General features: G+C 43.1%; 1 protein-coding gene across 2 annotated transcripts in view; it reads left to right on the top strand.

Moving 5' to 3' along the window:
• The first annotated feature begins 6396 nt into the window (after positions 1-6396).
• LOC112257388 (rab GTPase-activating protein 1) overlaps positions 6397-19847 on the top strand; it is a 182092-nt gene continuing 168641 nt past the window's right edge. For both annotated transcript variants that reach the window (XM_042326559.1, XM_042326558.1), the window contains exons 1-2: positions 6397-6717; positions 17626-17833. In XM_042326559.1, coding sequence (XP_042182493.1) covers positions 17678-17833 — 156 coding nt within the window. In that variant the 5' untranslated portion in view covers positions 6397-6717; positions 17626-17677. The remainder of the gene's footprint in view (positions 6718-17625; positions 17834-19847) is intronic.

Below are 19847 nucleotides of genomic sequence, written 5' to 3'. Positions count from 1 at the left end.
GGATGGTCTTGTAAGGTGAAAACATTTGCCTGTTTGTCAATTGTACAACTATGACGGAACTGATGTTTGAATATTTATGTCTGTATTAGACATTTTCTTAGCAAATCTATTGTTCGATTGAAATGTAAATGAAATACAAGATGGTGCACACATCCATCATTATTGTACACGGCTGGCACCATCGTTAGATGGACTAACTGCTCGTTTATACAACAAAATGTAATCAGATATTTAAATAAATACTGATATAGAGGGACAAACAACAGTTTCAGAATGATGAAACTGGCTGAGACAGCATAAAAAAATGTCTAAATGAATAATATGTATTCCATTTATTTCATTTGAAATATCACTTTGTGAAAGGTTTCCCTGCATTGCAAGGCAATATCCTGAACCGTATTCTTATTTTGAAGTATTGATTGTGTTCAGATGTGACCAGCCAACTGCCTGAACTGTTGGTTGTCTTTGTGTGCTATTTGCTCCTGCACTGACAGCTTGGCCAAGCTGAATACTCCAATACTTTTTTGATGGACCAGGCAGACCTGTGAAATCAGAGGGAGATGTCAGTACCTGAAACATTGCATGCTACAATAAATGAAAAACAAACACAAAATATGTGTCCTTTCTCAACTGCTTAGAGGACTTCGGATCTGGGCCCATATTCTGGGCTCCCAAGAGGCACAGCGGTCTAAGACATGGCATCTCAGTGCGAGATGCATCATTACAGACACCCTGGTTAGATTCCAGGCTGTATCACAACTGGCTGTGATTGGGAGTCCCATTGGGTGTGCACAATTGTAAATAAGAATTTTATCTTAATTGACTGGACTAGTTAACAAATAAAAGGTTAAATATTCATAAAGCTTCAGAACAAGTGTGAATGGCTCCCCCTGGTGGGCTGCCTGTGACTACTGCTACGATTTCCTATTGTACACACTTCCCCTCCAGCTCTATTTCAACAGAATATACCAGAGGTAGATACAGAGTTTTCTGAGGGAACATTTCACACTCTTTAGTCCAGGAACATGATGAAACAAGCCTTGACAGGAAGAACTAGCGTTACATGGCCTTTACCATGGTGTTGCCGAACCTGAATTTAGATTCTGATACAATGTTTCCTCAGGGTTTTGATGGCGGAGGGGAGTTGCACCAATTTGCAACAAGAACCATATGTTCAGAGGGGAGTGTGAGAGGAAATGCAGAAAGAGATGGTGAAGCAACAGCTGTGCTGGAATGAGAACAATATGGGTGTCAGTACTGATGGTATGGAGCGGGAGGATGAGGGTCAAGGACCAGAATGCTCGGTAGTGGAAAGACATAGGAAGAAGAGAGATCATGATGCAGAAAGCAGTGGAGCGTCTAGTAAAGAAAGCATAAAGAGGGCCAAGGTAGGAAGCAATAGTAGTGATGTGTTGGTGTGGAAAGTGGTATTTGATGAGACCACAAGGCCTCACACCCTATCCAACTAACTAATGCCATAGAGAAAGAGGTTGGTGAAGTGAAATGAACTTGTCTCATTGGAAATGGTAGATTGTTAACATTGTGTGGTAGACAGGCTCAGCAAGAGGAGATTCTGAAAGTGGAAAAGCTTAATGGGAAGATTAAAAGCCATGTCCCTGGTGATAATGCTAGATTGAGGGGTCTTCACTGGGGTCCCAATATCTACATCCACAGTTGATATTAAAGAGAATGGGAAGGAAGGCAGAGTGATTGAGGCCAAAAGGTTAATCAGTAGGAAAGAGGGTCAAACAAGTGAAAGCTCATCAGTGATGCCGAGGTTTGAGAAAGTCTTCCTTAGTTTCAGTGTTAGAGAATTTGTCCCATATGCACTGTGGTGTTTTAAATGCCTAAAGAATGGGACATGTAGCTGCTCAGAGTAAAGGAAAGACGAGATGTGCCAAGTGTGCAGGGGAACATGATTATGGTGAATGTGGAAGCAATGTGAAGGTTAAGTGTTGTAATTATGGGGCAAAACACAGAGCAGCTTTTGGTGGATGCCAACTACAGAGAGGCTCAGAGATACAGGATCAGTCATGATGTATCATATGCAGAGGCTGGAAAACAGATTGGTAGAACTACAGTGCAGACTGATGTATCATGGATGTACAGTGGGGCAAAAAAGTATTTAGTCAGCCACCAATTGTGCAAGTTCTCCCACTTAAAAAGATGAGAGGCCTGTAATTTTCATCATAGGTACACTTCAACTATGACAGACAAAATGAGATTTTTTTCTTTCCAGAAAATCACATTGTAGGATTTTTAATGAATTTATTTGCAAATTATGGTGGAAAATAAGTATTTGGTCACCTACAAACAAGCAAGATTTTTGGCTCTCCCAGACCTGTAACTTCTTTAAGAGGCTCCTCTGTTCTCCACTTGTTACCTGTATTAATGGCACCTGTTTGAACTTGTTATCAGTATAAAAGACACCTGTCCACAACCTCAAACAGTCACACTGCAAACTCCACTTTGGCCAAGACCAAAGAGCTGTCAAAGGACACCAGAAACAAAATTGTAGACCTGCACCAGGCTGGGAAGACTGAATCTGCAATAGGTAAGCAGCTTGGTTTGAAGAAATCAACTGTGGGAGCAATTATTAGGAAATGGAAGACATACAAGACCACTGATAATCTCCCTTGATCTGGGGCTCCACGCAAGATCTCACCCCTTGGGGTCAAAATGATCACAAGAACGGTGAGCAAAAATCCCAGAACCACACGGGGGGACCTAGTGAATGACCTGCAGATAGCTGGGACCAAAGTAACAAAGCCTACCATCAGTAACACACTACGCCGCCAGGGACTCAAATCCTGCAGTGCCAGACGTGTCCCCCTGCTTAAGCAAGTACATGTCCAGGCCCGTCTGATGTTTGCTAGAGAGCATTTGGATGATCCAGAAGAAGATTGGGAGAAAGTCATATGGTCAGATGAAACCAAAATATAACTTTTTGGTAAAAACTCAACTCGTCGTGTTTGGAGGACAAAGAACACCATAGATCCAAAGAACACCATACCTACTGTGAAGCATGGGGGTGGAAACATGCTTTGGGGCTGTTTTTCTGCAAAGGGACCAGGACGACTGATCCGTGTAAAGGAAAGAATGAATGGGGCCATGTATCGTGAGATTTTGAGTGAAAACCTCATTCCATCAGCAAGGGCATTGAAGATGAAACGTGGCTGGGTCTTTCAGCATGACAATGATCCCAAACACACCGCCCGGGCAACAAAGGAGTGGCTTCGTAAGAAGCATCTCAAGGTCCTGGAGTGGCCTAGCCAGTCTCCAGATCTCAACCCCATAGAAAATCTTTGGAGTTGAAAGTCCGTGTTGCCCAGCAACAGCCCCAAAACATCACTGCTCTAGAGGAGATCTGCATTGAGGAATGGGCCAAAATACCAGCAACAGTGTGTGAAAATCAAATAAAATGTATTTATATAGCCCTTCGTACATCAGCTGATATCTCAAAGTGCTGTACAGAAACCCAGCCTAAAACCCCAAACTGCAAGCAATGCAGGTGTAGAAGCACGGTGGCTAGGAAAAACTCCCTAGAAAGGCCAAAACCTAGGAAGAAACCTAGAGAGGAACCAGGCTATGTGGGGTGGCCAGTCCTCTTCTGGCTGTGCCGGGTGGAGATTATAACAGAACATGGCCAAGATGTTCAAATGTTCATAAATGACCAGCATGGTCAAATAATAATAATCACAGGCAGAACAGTTGAAACTGGAGGTGGACTGGGGACAGCAAGGAGTCATCATGTCAGGTAGTCCTGAGGCATGGGCCTAGGGCTCAGGTCCTCCGAGAGAGAGAAAGAAAGAAAGAGAGAATTAGAGAGAGCATACTTAAATTCACACAGGACAGGAGAAGTACTCCAGATATAACAAACTGACCCTAGCCCCCCGACACATAAACTACTGCAGCATAAATACTGGAGGCTGAGACAGGAGGGGTCAGGAGACACTGTGGCCCCATCCGATGACACCCCCGGACAGGGCCAAAAAGGAAGGATATAAAACCTTGTGAAGACTTACAGAAAACGTTTGACCTCTGTCATTGCCAACAAAGGGTATATAACAAAGTATTGAGATAAACTTTTGTTATTGACCAAATACTTATTTTCCACCATAATTTGCAAATAAATTCATTAAAAATCCTACAATGTGATTTTCTGGATTTTTTTTCTCATTTTGTCTGTCATAGTTGAAGTGTACCTATGATGAAAATTACAGGCCTCTCTCATCTTTTTAAGTGGGAGAATTTGCACAATTGGTGGCTGACTAAATACTTTTTTGCCCCACTCAATACTTTGTTATATACCCTTTGTTGGCAATGACAGAGGTCAAACGTTTTCTGTAAGTCTCCACAAGGTTTTCACACACTGTTGCTGTTATTTTGGCCCATTCCTCCATGCAGATCTCCTCTAGAGCAGTGATGTTTTGGGGCTGTTGCTGGGCAACACAGACTTTCAACTCCCTCCAAAGATTTTCTATGGGGTTGAGATCTTGAGACTGGCTAAGCCACTCCAGGACCTTGAAATGCTTCTTACGAAGCCACTCCACACTCACTACTTTACATTGTAGCAAAGTGTCATTTCTTCAGTGTTGTCACATGAAAAGATGTACTCAAATATTTACAAAAATGTGAGGGGTGTACTCATTTTTGTGATATACTGTATATACACACACATGATATATATATATATATATCATGTGTGTGTGTATATATATGTGTATGTATAGTTGAAGTCGGAATTTTACACAGAAAATTATAATTTTGCAGTGGTCTCTTGATTTTTTCCAGAGCTGTATATATATATATACACACATACTTAAACACACACATACATAGATTTGCCCATATCATTGCAGAGTGCAGAAAATACACAAGAGTTCAGGGGCTTTGCTTTAACAAAGTTAACCATTTTCACTGTAGTGTCCAAAACATCTTTCAAGCTGTCAGGCGTTCCCTTGGCAGAAAGAGCCTCTCGGTGGATGCTGCAGTGTATCCAAATGGCGTCAGGAGCAACTGCTTGCACGAGCGTTACCAGTCCACTATGTCTCCCTGTGATGGCTTTTGCGCCATCAGTACAGACACCAACACATCTTGACCACCAAAGTCCATTTGATGTCACAAAGCTGTCCAGTACTTTAAAAATATCCTCTCCTGTTATCCTGGTTTACAGAAGAGGATGTCTTCCTTAATTGACCCTCCTTAAATATACCAGGAGCTGTGCCAGGCCCGCCACGTCTGACTCATCCAGCTGTAAGGCATAGAATTCACTAGCTTGTATGCAAAGTAGTAATTGTTTCAAAACATCTCCTGCTGTGTCACCGATGCTTCGTGAAACACTGTTGGTTTGATGAAGGCATTGTCTGTATTGTTTTTTTTGTTGCCTTTTCCGCCATCATTGTCCCAGCCATATCCATGGCAGCAGGAAAACTTAAGTCCTCTACAATAGTATGGGGCTTGTCTGTCCTAGCCACACGGTAGCTCACCATATAAGACGCTTCGAGACCCTTCTTATTAATGGTATATGTTGGTTTTATACATGTCTTACTACTCAAAATTAGTCTTAATTTTCGCTCAAAAAACTCCTGGGGCTTATTTTTCAAATTGGCATGTTTTGTTTCTAAATGTCTACGCAGAGTGAAGGTTTCATCGAGTTGTGAGATAAGTACTTGGCTGAGGAAAGGCACTACTCCCAATATAAATTAACCCCAAATCAATGTAGTACTCATTATATTTGCGCCTCTTCGACGGTCCAACGTCCCTGTCTGTTGTTCATTGCTTTCCCGGGTAGCTCTTCGGCTGCATCAGATTCACAACTGTAAGTGTCCATGCTAGCTGGGCTAACAACAAACGTAGAATTACTGATGCTAGCATTGGATGTGCTCGTGGAAGAAGAACAACTTGTGTCGTCGACAGGTGCAGGTGTAGTACTGCTGGTAGTAGCAGTACGACCAGTAGAGCTGGTATGTGTCCCTATGGACGCGGGCCTAACTGTTTTTAACCATTCATCAATTTTCGAGCAAAGGGAATGAGCAGCAGCTACGTTTGGCAACATACGTTCGTGGAATTCCCGCTGCAAAGTAACGGATAATGTGATTGGATGTTAATTATTTGACTTGGCTACCTGTATTTGACATTGTGTTGTTATTTCGCAGAACACTAGATGGTTTCATTTTATTTGATTATTTTTGTAAAATAAATGTTTTATGTGAATCATATTTTTATTTGGCAGACCCCAGTTTGGGAAAACCTGATTGTAGATAACGTTTAATGGGTTTGGGTGGAGGGTGTGGTAGAAGTTGATTGATCGTATATTCCAGCACAGTAGGTGGCGACAAGCACTTTAAACGTTTGTTTGCAGACCGCCATGATATCATAGAAGAAGAAGAACCATATGTTCATCATCCACATTTTCTGGTGACGCACTGTTCACCGTGTCATTACTGGTATGCCTGAATCCTATGCAGAATACTTATTTGACACTCCATTGGATTTTTCTCAGACACTCAGTGCCTCTTAATTTTCTCATATAGACTTTATTTTGTATTTTTTTGCACGGCTACACTTTGACAACCAGGGCATTGTGCTGCGCATGCGCCGTTACAGTGGGGTTTGGGTTCTGTTTACAGAAGGAATGTTGTTGCAGAAGTAGCAAGCTAACTTGTGCAATGTTATGTCAACCGTCTTTGGAATAAAACACAATTATGGACAAAGGTAAGATATTTGACACATACATGCATATTTTTTTTCAATAAATATGTTGTCTCCTTTGAACAGGATAATTTGAAGCTAATGCGTCTGTTTGCTAGCTCCGACAGTGCAGTGGGCTGCTGGACGAACGTCAACGTTCAAGGCTTGTGCATCACTATGAAGGCCAAGTTTTGCGAAAGGTTTTATCACAGATTTAGTTATATTTGGTTTTATGTCCAAACTAGACAGTAGCTAGTCAGTAACGTAAGCTAGTTAGATATATAACGTTAGTCTTCCTTCAATTTAAGTTGGCTGGAGAAAGCAGAGTTAGGTAGCTAACGCGTCAGCTAGGCTAGCGGGGCTATCTGCTAACTAGAGGTAATGATGGTTGTTTTTCTCGGTAACTATCTACGTTAGCTAGTTAATTTAGCTCTACCCAGGCAGCTACTGTACAGTTTATTGCACTCAATCGTGTGTTAGATGGATGTTTAGCTAACGTTATTTGTTTGCAGATCAAATAATCGTGCTAACCTTAAGTTAGCGTTATTTACAAATGAAGGGGACTTAAAAGATAGCTACTTTAGCTAGTTGCTTGGTGTTAAATTCCATAATCGGCATTGGCAGATTAATACTTAGCCAGCTAGCTGGTGGCCCCCTGATGACTAACAAATTACATCCGGGTACTCGCATAGCGGTAGTCATGGCAACGTAGCCAGACCAGGTGAGGTTTGTTCACTCATCTGAAATACAAGCAGCAGTCAACAAAACAACTATGCAGCTTGTCACGCACCCTCCTTCCCATTATCCTGAACTATATTCAAATATTTGCATAAAAACCTGCTTCGGGAGCCCCAGTGGAGGAAAGCTCTTTCCTAAAGTGGTATTTGATCAGTGTTTGGTGGAGTTATTGTTGACTGTGTGCAGGTGTTTTGAATAATATACCAGGCTGCAGAATTTCAGTAATTTTCCTTTGTGCAAATTAATAGCTGGCCATGTAGCCTTGAATTGTGTTACTTCAGGTATAGACAGGCCTTACTGTTGTTGCATTGTTAGCCCCTTGTCCAGTCAGCCTAGCAGTGGCATCTGTTGACAGCCAGGCATGGACAGGAGTCAGGTCATGACAGGACAAGGCTTTCCCCAGAGAACTTTCACAGGTGGTACTCTGGGCTAATTGTACCTGCTGAACAAGGTAGTCAGGTGTTCGCCTGCAGGATGTCACCTGTGTGGATATAAGACACCTGTCCTTGTTCTCTATGCAGACAGACACATAGTGTGTGTGCTGTTACTGTACCCCTGAAGTAGCTGAGCACACCACCTGGTCTTTCAGCTATGGGAAGGGAGTTTCAGTGTCAGTGTTGGCATGTGCTGTTCATTGATTGATTGTATTATGCAACCTTTCTTACATGGAAAGGGTGTAGGCCAGGCCAACACATACAGATATGAGTACAGATCTTCATGCAGTTTCTCATCATAAGCTACTAAACTGTATTATGTGGAAGACTGAGAAACTGCATGAAGATCTGTACTCATATCTGTATGTGTGTGTAGGATGTCTTTATGAATAGCCAGAAATCACCCTAAGCCAGTCAAGCTTGTGCATGTGGCTGAGTTCTCTAGGTTCAAAATGAGATGATTATCATTACCGGCACAATGTGATTCAGTGACTGTCACTGTCTCTCTCTGCCTCTCTCTTTCTCTCCCCCTCCTCTCTTTCTTTTGTGCACTGCTACTCGTGACTTGACTGTCCCAAGCTCAACTGTAACCACGGTGTCTCTCTGTCTGTGTCTCTCTCGCTTTCTTTTTCTCACTGCCTTTGAAATCACTGCTGTAAATGTGGTTGAAACTAGCGAATATACAAGCCTGACTGCTCACAGTCCCAGTCCCTGTCTATCTTTAGTGAGATGAGAGGCACTTAGAGGAGGAGAGCTCAGCTGGCCCGGCAGGCCTTAAAGCAGCCAGTTCAGCTGTAGGGAGAGCGACAGACAAGGGCACAAAGAGATAAGAGAGTCCCCCTGCAGCGTCGGGACTGAAGACACAGCTGACGACTGTTGAAAGGCAGTGGCAGCTGATTAGCCGAACTTTAGTAACCAAACTACTCCAGCAGCTGAACAGTGAGCAAAGCAGACCCTAGCCGAACTTCTCGAATACACTGACTGATGACCACTGAGAGGCGTTATTAACAGCCCAGACAGTCATTTTTGTCAATATGTTGAACATCTAGAAATCTTAACATGGTCTCTCTGGAGGGATAGATAGATAGATAGAGGGTGTTGTCATGGTGAGACACAACTGACATGACAACAGCTAAGCCTACAGAACAGAAGACAGAAACTGGTTCTTGATGCATCGGCTTGGCAATCAGAACAACCCCCATTTGCTTTCTTCCCATATATGGATGTGAGAGTGAGACGGAGAGAGAGAGAGATAGATGTAGGGGAGAGACGGAGGCAAGAGACAGAGGGAGGAAACATCAGCAGCTTGTGTTTCAGTTCAGAGAGGGAGAGGGAAAGCCTTGACAAAACAGCCTTTATAAGGAGCTGGGAGCAGGGGAACAGAGCAGGGTGTCAGGGTGTGAGACAGCAACATGAAACAACGTCTTCTTGTGTGAATATGTCAGTGCAACCGTTAAAGTGGATTGTTTATTCAGTTTCAGCCAGCGTGTTCCAGTCTGATTGTCCGTTCATGCATGTGACTGTCTAACTGTCCCATACTTGGACCCCAGGAACAGTAGCTGCTGCTTCTGTAAAAGCTAATGGAGATTTTAATAAACAAACATATACTGTGTGTGTTGAATTTCTGCCTGGGTGCATCTACAATATTATATTATATATATATATATAAATATTGCCATATTTCACTCGATGTATAAATGTGAAGCATCCGTTTGGCGTTTCCACTCACTACCAGATATGAGATGAGAGGAAGCCCAGTGTCTGGCAGTGGGAGAAGATGGCGCGAGATGGATTTCTTCCAACATTCTGCTAATTTTCTCATTGATGAAACATTTGATGTCCGTACAGTTTTCTGTTTCCAAAACTATAACAGAGTGGACTGCGTTTTGTAGACTTCACCCAAAGTGCCAGGACGAATTGAGTTATTGCACACACACACTTTAGAGTAGGCGTTCCCTAATGGAAATATGCAATTAAATGCTAGAATGCGCCAATAGAATCTCATTAGCTTGTGCTTGGCTCTGCCCACCTCCTTGTTTGTTCTGCCCACTTTGATAAATTTGCTCAGATTGAAAACGACAGGCTCTGGTCTATTTTGGGTTAGTTATTAAAATCTTTGACATCTCTGTGTCAATGTATTTGACTTGAAAATAATTAGGCACCGAGCCAATTTGTGTTCATGTTGAAGGAAATGTTGTCAGTGTCTATGATGTAACAATGTGGTTGGTTAGAGGTGGTTATGCCTAGAACCTTGTGTCCAAGACAATCATGTCACATGACTTGTGACAAACTGTTCCCTTTTACTTTTTATATCAGATGGTCCAGCGCCATCCTCAGACAATTGCTTTCATTGTTGGTGTAATTCTAATTTCTGGAAAGGCTCAAAATAAAGGTTAAAAGCGAGGTCATGTGACATGATGGCCCTAAAATGCCATATGACCAGCTCCCTAGCTGTCCTAGAAAACCAAAACTGTGTCAAATTTGGCTAAATTCAAGAAAGGAGTCTCAACAGCTCAGGATAAAAACCCCAACCATGTTTTACTTTCATGCATTTTTTTACTAGTCAGCTGTTGAATCCAGAATGATGGTTTGTGCTGTTTGTGCCGTCATTCAGTTGAAATACTTTGCATCTGCACTGTTCTTTCAGTAAATGTGTTTCTGTGGAAATTGTTCAATGTAGTACTTGTGTATAGAGTTATATGGTTGGTTTAACTTCGCAATCATTGTTTTCTGTTTGACATGCATTTTAAAGTGTCAGTGTCACTCTGTTACCATGGAATTGCCCCCTGTTGGATTTGATTGTGTTATTGACATACTGTAAAGCTCCTAGCCGTTGCCTTTGTGTCAACTGCTCCCATGTTTGTTCCTCTTATTCCTCCATTGTTGGGAAGGATCCAGGTATAGCTTGCTGTATGGTTCTTGACCCTCCGCCAAAACCTTCTGGTGCGCTTTTCTTCCTGTTACATCCCTTCTCTTTCTCTGCTCTTTCCCTCCATTTTCCTTTACGTGTAGCTGGCATCTCTCTCTCTACCTCCTCCCCTCTTCCTGCTAGAGAAATCAGCAGCCATGATAACCTGGCAGGCTGTGTGAGAAAAGGCTCCTTTCAAACATCACATGGCTTTCATTAGGCCTTCATTAGCTACCAGACTCAGAGGAATGTGGTTCAGTTCACTGGGGATCTTTGAAAGTGGTAGTTAAGTTGTGTGACTTACATATTCGCCAGCAAATTAGCATGTAGGCCAAGTGTTTGAATATATTTGGGGCAATAATTCCTTGCTGGTCAAGTAAATATTTGTATTGGTTAGCTTAGGTATTACAGTCACAGCCCTGTTGTGATGGGGTGTCAGAGGGATCATGAGATGGGGTGTTATGAGATGGGGTGCTACTTCCGGCGCCGACAGAGATGGCCGCCTCGCTTCGCGTTCCTAGGAAACTATGCAGTTTTTTGTTTTTTTACGTGTTATTTCTTACACTAGTACCCCAGGTCATCTTAGGTTTCATTACATACAGCCGAGAAGAACTACTGAATATAAGATCAGCGTCAACTCACCATCAGTACGACCAAGAATATGTTTTTCGCGATGCGGATCCTGTGTTCTGCCTTACAACCAGTGTAACCGAGTGGATCACATGCAACGACCAAAAAAAAACGACTCAGAAAAAGAGGGAAACGAAGCGGTCTTCTGGTCAGACTCCGGAGACGGGCACATCGTGCACCACTCCCTAGCATTCTTCTTGCCAATGTCCAGTCTCTTGACAACAAGGTTGATGAAATCCGAGCAAGGGTAGCATTCCAGAGGGACATCAGAGACTGTAACGTTCTCTGCTTCACGGAAACATGGCTAACTGGAGAGACGCAATCCGAAGCGCTGCAGCCAGCGGGTTTCTCCACGCATTGCGCCGACAGAAACAAACATCTTTCTGGTAAGAAGAGGGGCGGGGCGTATGCCTTATGGCCAACGTGACATGGTGTGATGAAAGAAACATACAGGAACTCAAATCCTTCTGTTCACCTGATTTAGAATTCCTCACAATCAAATGTAGACCGCATTATCTACCAAGAGAATTCTCTTCGATTATAATCACAGCCGTATATATCCCCCCCCAAGCAGACACATCGATGGCTCTGAACGAACTTTATTTAACTCTCTGCAAACTGGAAACGATTTATCCGGAGGCTGCATTCATTGTAGCTGGGGATTTTAACAAGGCTAATCTGAAAACAAGACTCCCTAAATTTTATCAGCATATCGATTGCGCAACCAGGGGTGGAAAGACCCTGGATCATTGTTACTCTAACTTCCGCGACGCATATAAGGCCCTGCCCCGCCCCCTTTCGGAAAAGCTGACCACGACTCCATTTTGTTGATCCCTGCCTACAGACAGAAACTAAAACAAGAAGCTCCCACGCTGAGGTCTGTCCAACGCTGGTCCGACCAAGCTGACTCCACACTCCAAGACTGCTTCCATCACGTGGACTGGGAGATGTTTCGTATTGCGTCAGACAACAACATTGACGAATACGCTGATACGGTGTGCGAGTTCATTAGAACGTGCGTTGAAGATGTCGTTCCCATAGCAACGATTAAAACATTCCCTAACCAGAAACCGTGGATTGATGGCAGCATTTGTGTGAAACTGAAGGCACGAACCACTGCTTTTAATCAGGGCAAGGTGTCTGGTAACATGACTGAATACAAACAGTGCAGCTATTCCCTCCGCAAGGCTATCAAACAAGCTAAGCGCCAGTACAGAGACAAAGTAGAATCTCAATTCAACGGCTCAGACACAAGAGGCATGTGGCAGGGTCTACAGTCAATCACGGACTACAGGAAGAAACCCAGCCCAGTCACGGACCAGGATGTCTTGCTCCCAGGCAGACTAAATAACTTTTTGCCCGCTTTGAGGACAATACAGTGCCACTGACACGGCCTGCAACGGAAACATGCGGTCTCTCCTTCACTGCAGCCGAAGTGAGTAAGACATTTAAACGTGTTAACCCTCGCAAGGCTGCAGGCCCAGACGGCATCCCCAGCCGCGCCCTCAGAGCATGCGCAGACCAGCTGGCCGGTGTGTTTACGGACATATTCAATCAATCCCTATACCAGTCCGCTGTTCCCACATGCTTCAAGAGGGCCACCATTGTTCCTGTTCCCAAGAAAGCTAAGGTAACTGAGCTAAACGACTACCGCCCGTAGCACTCACATCCGTCATCATGAAGTGCTTTGAGAGACTAGTCAAGGACCATATCACCTCCACCCTACCTGACACCCTTGACCCACTCCAATTTGCTTACCGCCCAAATAGGTCCACAGACGATGCAATCTCAACCACACTGCACACTGCCCTAACCCATCTGGACAAGAGGAATACCTATGTGAGAATGCTGTTCATCGACTACAGCTCGGCATTCAACACCATAGTACCCTCCAAGCTCGTCATCAAGCTCGAGACCCTGGGTCTCGACCCCGCCCTGTGCAACTGGGTACTGGACTTCCTGACGGGCCGCCCCCAGGTGGTGAGGGTAGGCAACAACATCTCCTCCCCGCTGATCCTCAACACTGGGGCCCCACAAGGGTGCGTTCTGAGCCCTCTCCTGTACTCCCTGTTCACCCACGACTGCGTGGCCATGCACGCCTCCAACTCAATCATCAAGTTTGCGGACGACACAACAGTGGTAGGCTTGATTACCAACAACGACGAGACGGCCTACAGGGAGGAGGTGAGGGCCCTCGGAGTGTGGTGTCAGGAAAATAACCTCACACTCAACGTCAACAAAACTAAGGAGATGATTGTGGACTTCAGGAAACAGCAGAGGGAACACCCCCATCCACATCGATGGAACAGTAGTGGAGAGGGTAGCAAGTTTTAAGTTCCTCGGCATACACATCACAGACAAACTGAATTGGTCCACTCACACAGACAGCATCGTGAGGAAGGCGCAGCAGCGCCTCTTCAACCTCAGGAGGCTGAAGAAATTGGCTTGTCACCAAAAGCACTCACAAACTTCTACAGATGCACAATCGAGAGCATCCTGGCGGGCTGTATTACCGCCTGGTATGGCAACTGCACCGCCCTCAACCGTAAGGCTCTCCAGAGGGTAGTGAGGTCTGCACAACGCATCACCGGGGGCAAACTACCTGCCCTCCAGGACACCTACACCACCCGATGCTACAGGAAGGCCATAAAGATCATCAAGGACATCAACCACCCGAGCCACTGCCTGTTCACCCCGCTGTCATCCAGAAGGCGAGGTCAGTACAGGTGCATCAAAGCTGGGACCGAGAGACTGAAAAACAGCTTCTATCTCAAGGCCATCAGACTGTTAAACAGCCACCACTAACATTGAGTGGCTACTGCCAACACACTGTCAATGACACTGACTCTACTCCAGCCACTTTAATCATGGGAATTGATGGGAAATGATGTAAATATATCACTAGCCACTTTAAACAATGCTACCTTATATAATGTTACTTACCCTACATTGTTCATCTCATATGCATACGTTGATACTGTACTCTATATCATCGACTGCATCCTTATGTAATACATGTATCACTAGCCACTTTAACTATGCCACTTGGTTTACATACTTATCTCATATGTGTATATACTGTACTCGATATCATCTACTGTATCTTGCCTATGCTGCTCTGTACCATCACTCATTCATATATACAAACCTTATGTACATATTCTTTATCCCCTTACACTGTGTATAAGACAGTAGTTTTTTTGGAATTGTTAGTTAGATTACTTGCTCGTTATTACTGCATTGTCGGAACTAGAAGCACAAGCATTTCGCTACACTCGCATTAACATCTGCTAACCATGTGTATGTGACAAATAAAATTTGATTTGATTTTAAAAATATAGGACAAAACAACCTATAGGACAACATAGCTTGGTAGCAACACAACATGACAATAACATGATAGCAACGCATGGCAGCAGCACAACATGGTAGCAGCACAAATCGGGGTACAAACATGGTTGGGCACAGAGAACACTACAAAGGGCAAGAAGGTAGAGACAACAATACATCACGCAAGTGACAGACCGCACTCTGGACCCAGAACCGGATCAATACGGACCGTGGTCCGGACCCAGAACCGGATCAATACGGACTGCGGGTCCCCTACTTAAAAATAAACTTTTTTTTTTTAGGAACTAATTCAGGCTTTCAACTTTCTGCTGTTGAGAGTTGTAATAGTAGAATGCAAAAGGTACAATTTGTAAATGTTGTAGTGCCCTGGCAGTTTTCCTATTACGGCGTTCACTGACTGACCTTAGAGAGCACACATACAGTACCAGTCAAAAGTTTGGACACACCTACTCATTCAAGAGTTTCTTTATTTTTACTATTTTCTACATTATAGAATAATAGTGAAGACATCAAAACTATTAAATAACACGTGGAATCATGTAGTAACCAAAAATGTCAAACAATCCAAATATATTTGATATTGAAAAAATATATAAAAATGACCTTTTATTTAACTCTGCAAGTAAGTTAAGAACAAATTCTTATTTTCAATGACTGCCCAGTAACAGTGGGTTAACTGCCTTGTTCAGGGGTAGAACAACAGATTTTTACCTTGTCAGCTCGGGGATTTGATCTAGCAACCTTCCGGTTATTGGACCAACGCTCTAACCACTAGGCTACATGCTGCCTGAGATTCTTCAAAGTAGGAATGTTCCATCAGCAGGAAAACACCATTATCAAAAGTGACCGCAAAATGCAATTATGCATGTAATGCTTTTATTATAACGGTGCATATTTATGGTGAAAATGATCTTCCCCAAACTTGAAACACATGCTGCTTATGAATGCCAGTTAGGCTCTACACCCTTTGTAAAGCGGATTAATGTGCTCAATTTTAAGAAATTATTTGGCCACTTTAGTTGTGATACAAACCTTATTAAAACATATAGGCCTATGGGCTAGGCTACATGAGGTGTGTGACTATGATTCGAAACAAGTTGGAAAAAAAGGCATTGTTTCTTATGTTGGGCATCATTCACAAGTGATAATATACAATTCACAAGTGATAGGCTGAAATTGTCACCCATCAAACTATTCTTGATTTAATCTTGTCTTTAAATATACTAAATAATATATGTGACATTTGTTTTGATTTAGAATGGACCATTATCAAGCACCTGTATCGAAGCAGGGGGAAAAAATCCATGTCATCTAGGCACTTAAATAGCAAAAGGAGGACGCTTTTCCCCGTGGTTTATCTTCATGCCAGCTAGGTAGGCTGTACTCCTGTTGTAAAGAGAAGCAATGTGCTTAATATGAGGAAAGTTGAGAAATAACTATAGTAGGCCTAGCCTATAGAAAGCTGATAGAATTCTCCTCTTTTTAAGAGGCCATCACTCTGTTTTCTCCTGCAATTACATAGCCTATGGAAATGTTGTGCAACATGAGCTTTCATGAAGTGTTTGATTAGATTTCGATTACATTTGCATTGATGTCAGAGTCATTAGAGGGACAATAGAGTGCTGAGTACCAGGCAGTTAGCCAGTTTGGTAGGCTACTAATGACCATCAGCAGCATCAGAGCTTGGAGAAGCCTAATTATCGTGGCTAAATGGTCATGTGGAATTTACCTGCCTTTATGACTCGTGACCGCCGGTGTGGCGGTAGTATGGTCATACCGCAGCCCTGTTAATTTAAATGCATTCAGGTGACTACCTCATGAAGCTGGTTGAGGGAATGTCAAGGATGTGCAAAGCTGTCAAGGCAAATTTAACATTAATTTAACTAGGCAAGTCAGCCAAAGGGTGGCTACTTTGAAGAATCTCAAATATAAAATACATTCCATATGTGTTATTTCATAGTTTTGATGTCTTCACTATTATTCTACAATGTAGAAAATAGTAAAAACTTTTGACTGGTACTGTAGGTCTTTTTTGTTAACTACACCGATAAATGAAAACATCTTTCTGGACCTTTGCCTCCTAGGAAATGAGTGTGAAGGACCTTCTCGAATAGTATTCCACAGTGCTGCTGCTTTTGAAGAGTCCTGCATTAGGACAGGGTAGCCTAGTGGTTAGAGCGTTGGACTAGTAACCGAAAGGTTGCAAGTTCAAATCCCTGAGCTGACAAGGTACAAATCTGTCGTTCTACCCCTGAACAGGCAGTTAACCCACTGTTCCTAGGCTATCATTGAAAATAAGAATTTGTTCTTAACTGACTTGCCTAGTTAAATAAAAACTACTGTGATGGAGGGGATGTTTCTGACAAGAGCACCTAGAGGCGTGCCCCGCCCATGTCCAGGCTTACATCCCTCATATCCACACACACATTGGCTTTGTATTGTATGACACTTGATTTTGCAGCACCATGGCTAAAACTTTACCTTGCTTTCTCTTACTTTGCAGATGACAAGTTTTATATTATACTTTACTGAAATGAATGACTCAACTTTCAATGCAAAATATGGATCTTATTTTCTTCTCTCTCTCTGCTTTCTTTCTCCATTTCTCATCCACTTCCCTCTTTCTGCCTTTATCCTTCCTTCTCTCTCTTAAACTGTCCTTTTCCTCTTATTTCAACAAAAGAACTAGCTCACTGTTGCCACCATCAGGTGCTTATGTGTAACTGCACAAGCTCAACCTCAATGCTCCCTGTTGGAGTTCTTGATACTTTCCCTACCGTTTTTCTTGAGGTTAAATAATAAATGCTATTCACAATATCGGCCTCATTTCATCATTACTTTTTTATTTTTGTTTTTCCTTTTCCTTTCCAGGTGATTTTACTCATTTCCCCTCCATTCATGCGTCTGGCTTGATTTAGCTGTCATGGATGACAAGGCCTTGGTGGGGAAAATTAGCGTGTCGTCCGACTCCGTGTCCACCCTGAACAGTGAGGACTTTGTGCTGGTGTCGCGGCTGGGGGACGACACCCCAGGCTCCTCCATTAATAACGGTAGTGATGACGAAAAGACAGGACTGAAGGTAAGACAAAAGAAAGAGTACCTAGGTGAGTGGACAGAACTCTAACGTGCCCGGATCTAATTCACTCACAACCTTTCACCTTTAGCCTGGATGCCAGTCTGTTGCTGCTCTCCAACTCTTTATGAACATTGTCATGCCAAACATTGACAATGACAAGTGGAGTAGACATGCACTAACAGATCTGGGACCAGGTTACTTCCTTGGCCCTGTGCCCCTACATAACCCTGTGATGTTTGCACTGTAGATCTGAACTTCCTGTGTAGGTGGTGTAGGCCTAAGCAATGCAGTGATGGAGTTTTTTGAATGTAACATTTATTTTGACAAGGAGTCATGCTGAGACCAAGGTCTCTGACATATGAGCCCTGTAATAGCAAAAATATACACATCAATACACTATAAGTGATTGGGGACATTGTCCTGTGTAGGGTGCTGTCTTTCAGATGGGACGTTAAACGGGTGTCCTGACTTTCTGTGGTCACTAAATATCCCTGTACTTATCTTTCTGTGGTCACTAAATATCCCATAGGGTTGTACCCTTATCATCCCATGGTACTTATCATAAGAGTAGGGTTGTTAACCCTGGTGTCCTGACTCTCTGTGGTCACTAAATATCCCATGGTACTTATCATAAGAGTAGGGTTGTTAACCCTGGTGTCCTGACTCTCTGTGGACACTAAATATCCCATGGTACTTATCATAAGAGTAGGGTTGTTAACCCTGGTGTCCTGACTCTCTGTGGACACTAAATATCCCATGGTACTTATCATAAGAGTAGGGGTGTTATTAACCCTGGTGTCCTGGCTAAATTCCCAATCTGGCCCTCATACCATCATGGTCACTTAATCATCCCCAGTTTACAATTGGCTCATTCATCCCCCTCCTCTCCCCTGTAACTATTCCCCAGGTCTTTGCTGTAAATGAGAATGTGTTCTCAGTCAACTCACCTGGTAAAATAATGGATAAATAAAAATGAGCTTCTGAATTGCCCTAGAGGCACCAAATCATCACATTTGAGAGTTTTGGAGATTATTCCACAAGTCCCTCTGCATGCACATCAGTGACAACTTGAAATGGTCACTTCACACAGACGGAGTGGTGAAGAAGGTGCAACAGCAGCGCCTCTTCAACCTCAGGAGGCTGAATAGATTTTTCTTGGCCCCTAAGTCCCTCACGAGCTACTGCAGATGCACCACTCAACTCAACTGACATTACAAAATATACATTCCATTGCATGAGCCACATCAGTTAAAATGAAATTCTCCATTACCATGGAAATTATTGCATCACAATACCAGGCGGCTATTGCGAGTGTACCTATGAGTTTACTAGCCAAAGTTAGATGTTCCAAGCCCATTCAATTCATCGTTTGCTACAACACCTTGCTTGTTTCAGCAAGGGGCAACAAAGTTTCATCACGTTTTATCGCAGAAACGGACTCAACTGCACAAATGACCAGCCATCCCGTCTTCAGCTAGCAGTTCTTTGGGTGGGGGTGGTTAGAGATAATGTTTTTTTTTGGGGGGTTATGCCGGTTATTTTATCCATAACTGTCGGTTACATGGTTATACAGCAGTTGTGCCAGCCCTACTGTTCATGTGGGTCTATACCATTTTTATACTGTCAAAGGGAAAACTAGCCAACAGTACATTTTCATTAGCCTATATTTACAATGTGGTTATACAGCACATCCAGAGGAGAGGAAGCCAATGATGTACTGTAAATAAACATGAATACACTGTAGTCTATTCTATGTACAGTGAGGCAAAAAAGTATTTAGTCAGCCACCAATTGTGCAAGTTCACCCACTTAAAAAGATGAGAGGCCTGTAATTTTCATCATAGGTACACTTCAACTGTGACAGACAAAATGAGATTTTTTTTCTCCAGAAAATCACATTGTAGGATTTTTAATGAATTTATTTGCAAATTATGGTGGAAAATAAGTATTTGGTCACCTACAAACAAGCAAGATTTCTGGCTCTCACAGACCTGTAACTTCTTCTTTAAGAGGCTCC

Source organism: Oncorhynchus tshawytscha, linkage group LG09 (assembly GCF_018296145.1).
Source record: "Oncorhynchus tshawytscha isolate Ot180627B linkage group LG09, Otsh_v2.0, whole genome shotgun sequence".
NCBI lineage: Eukaryota > Metazoa > Chordata > Actinopteri > Salmoniformes > Salmonidae > Oncorhynchus > Oncorhynchus tshawytscha.
Note: the sequence above shows the minus strand (reverse complement) of the source record. Positions and strands in the feature narration are given on the sequence as shown.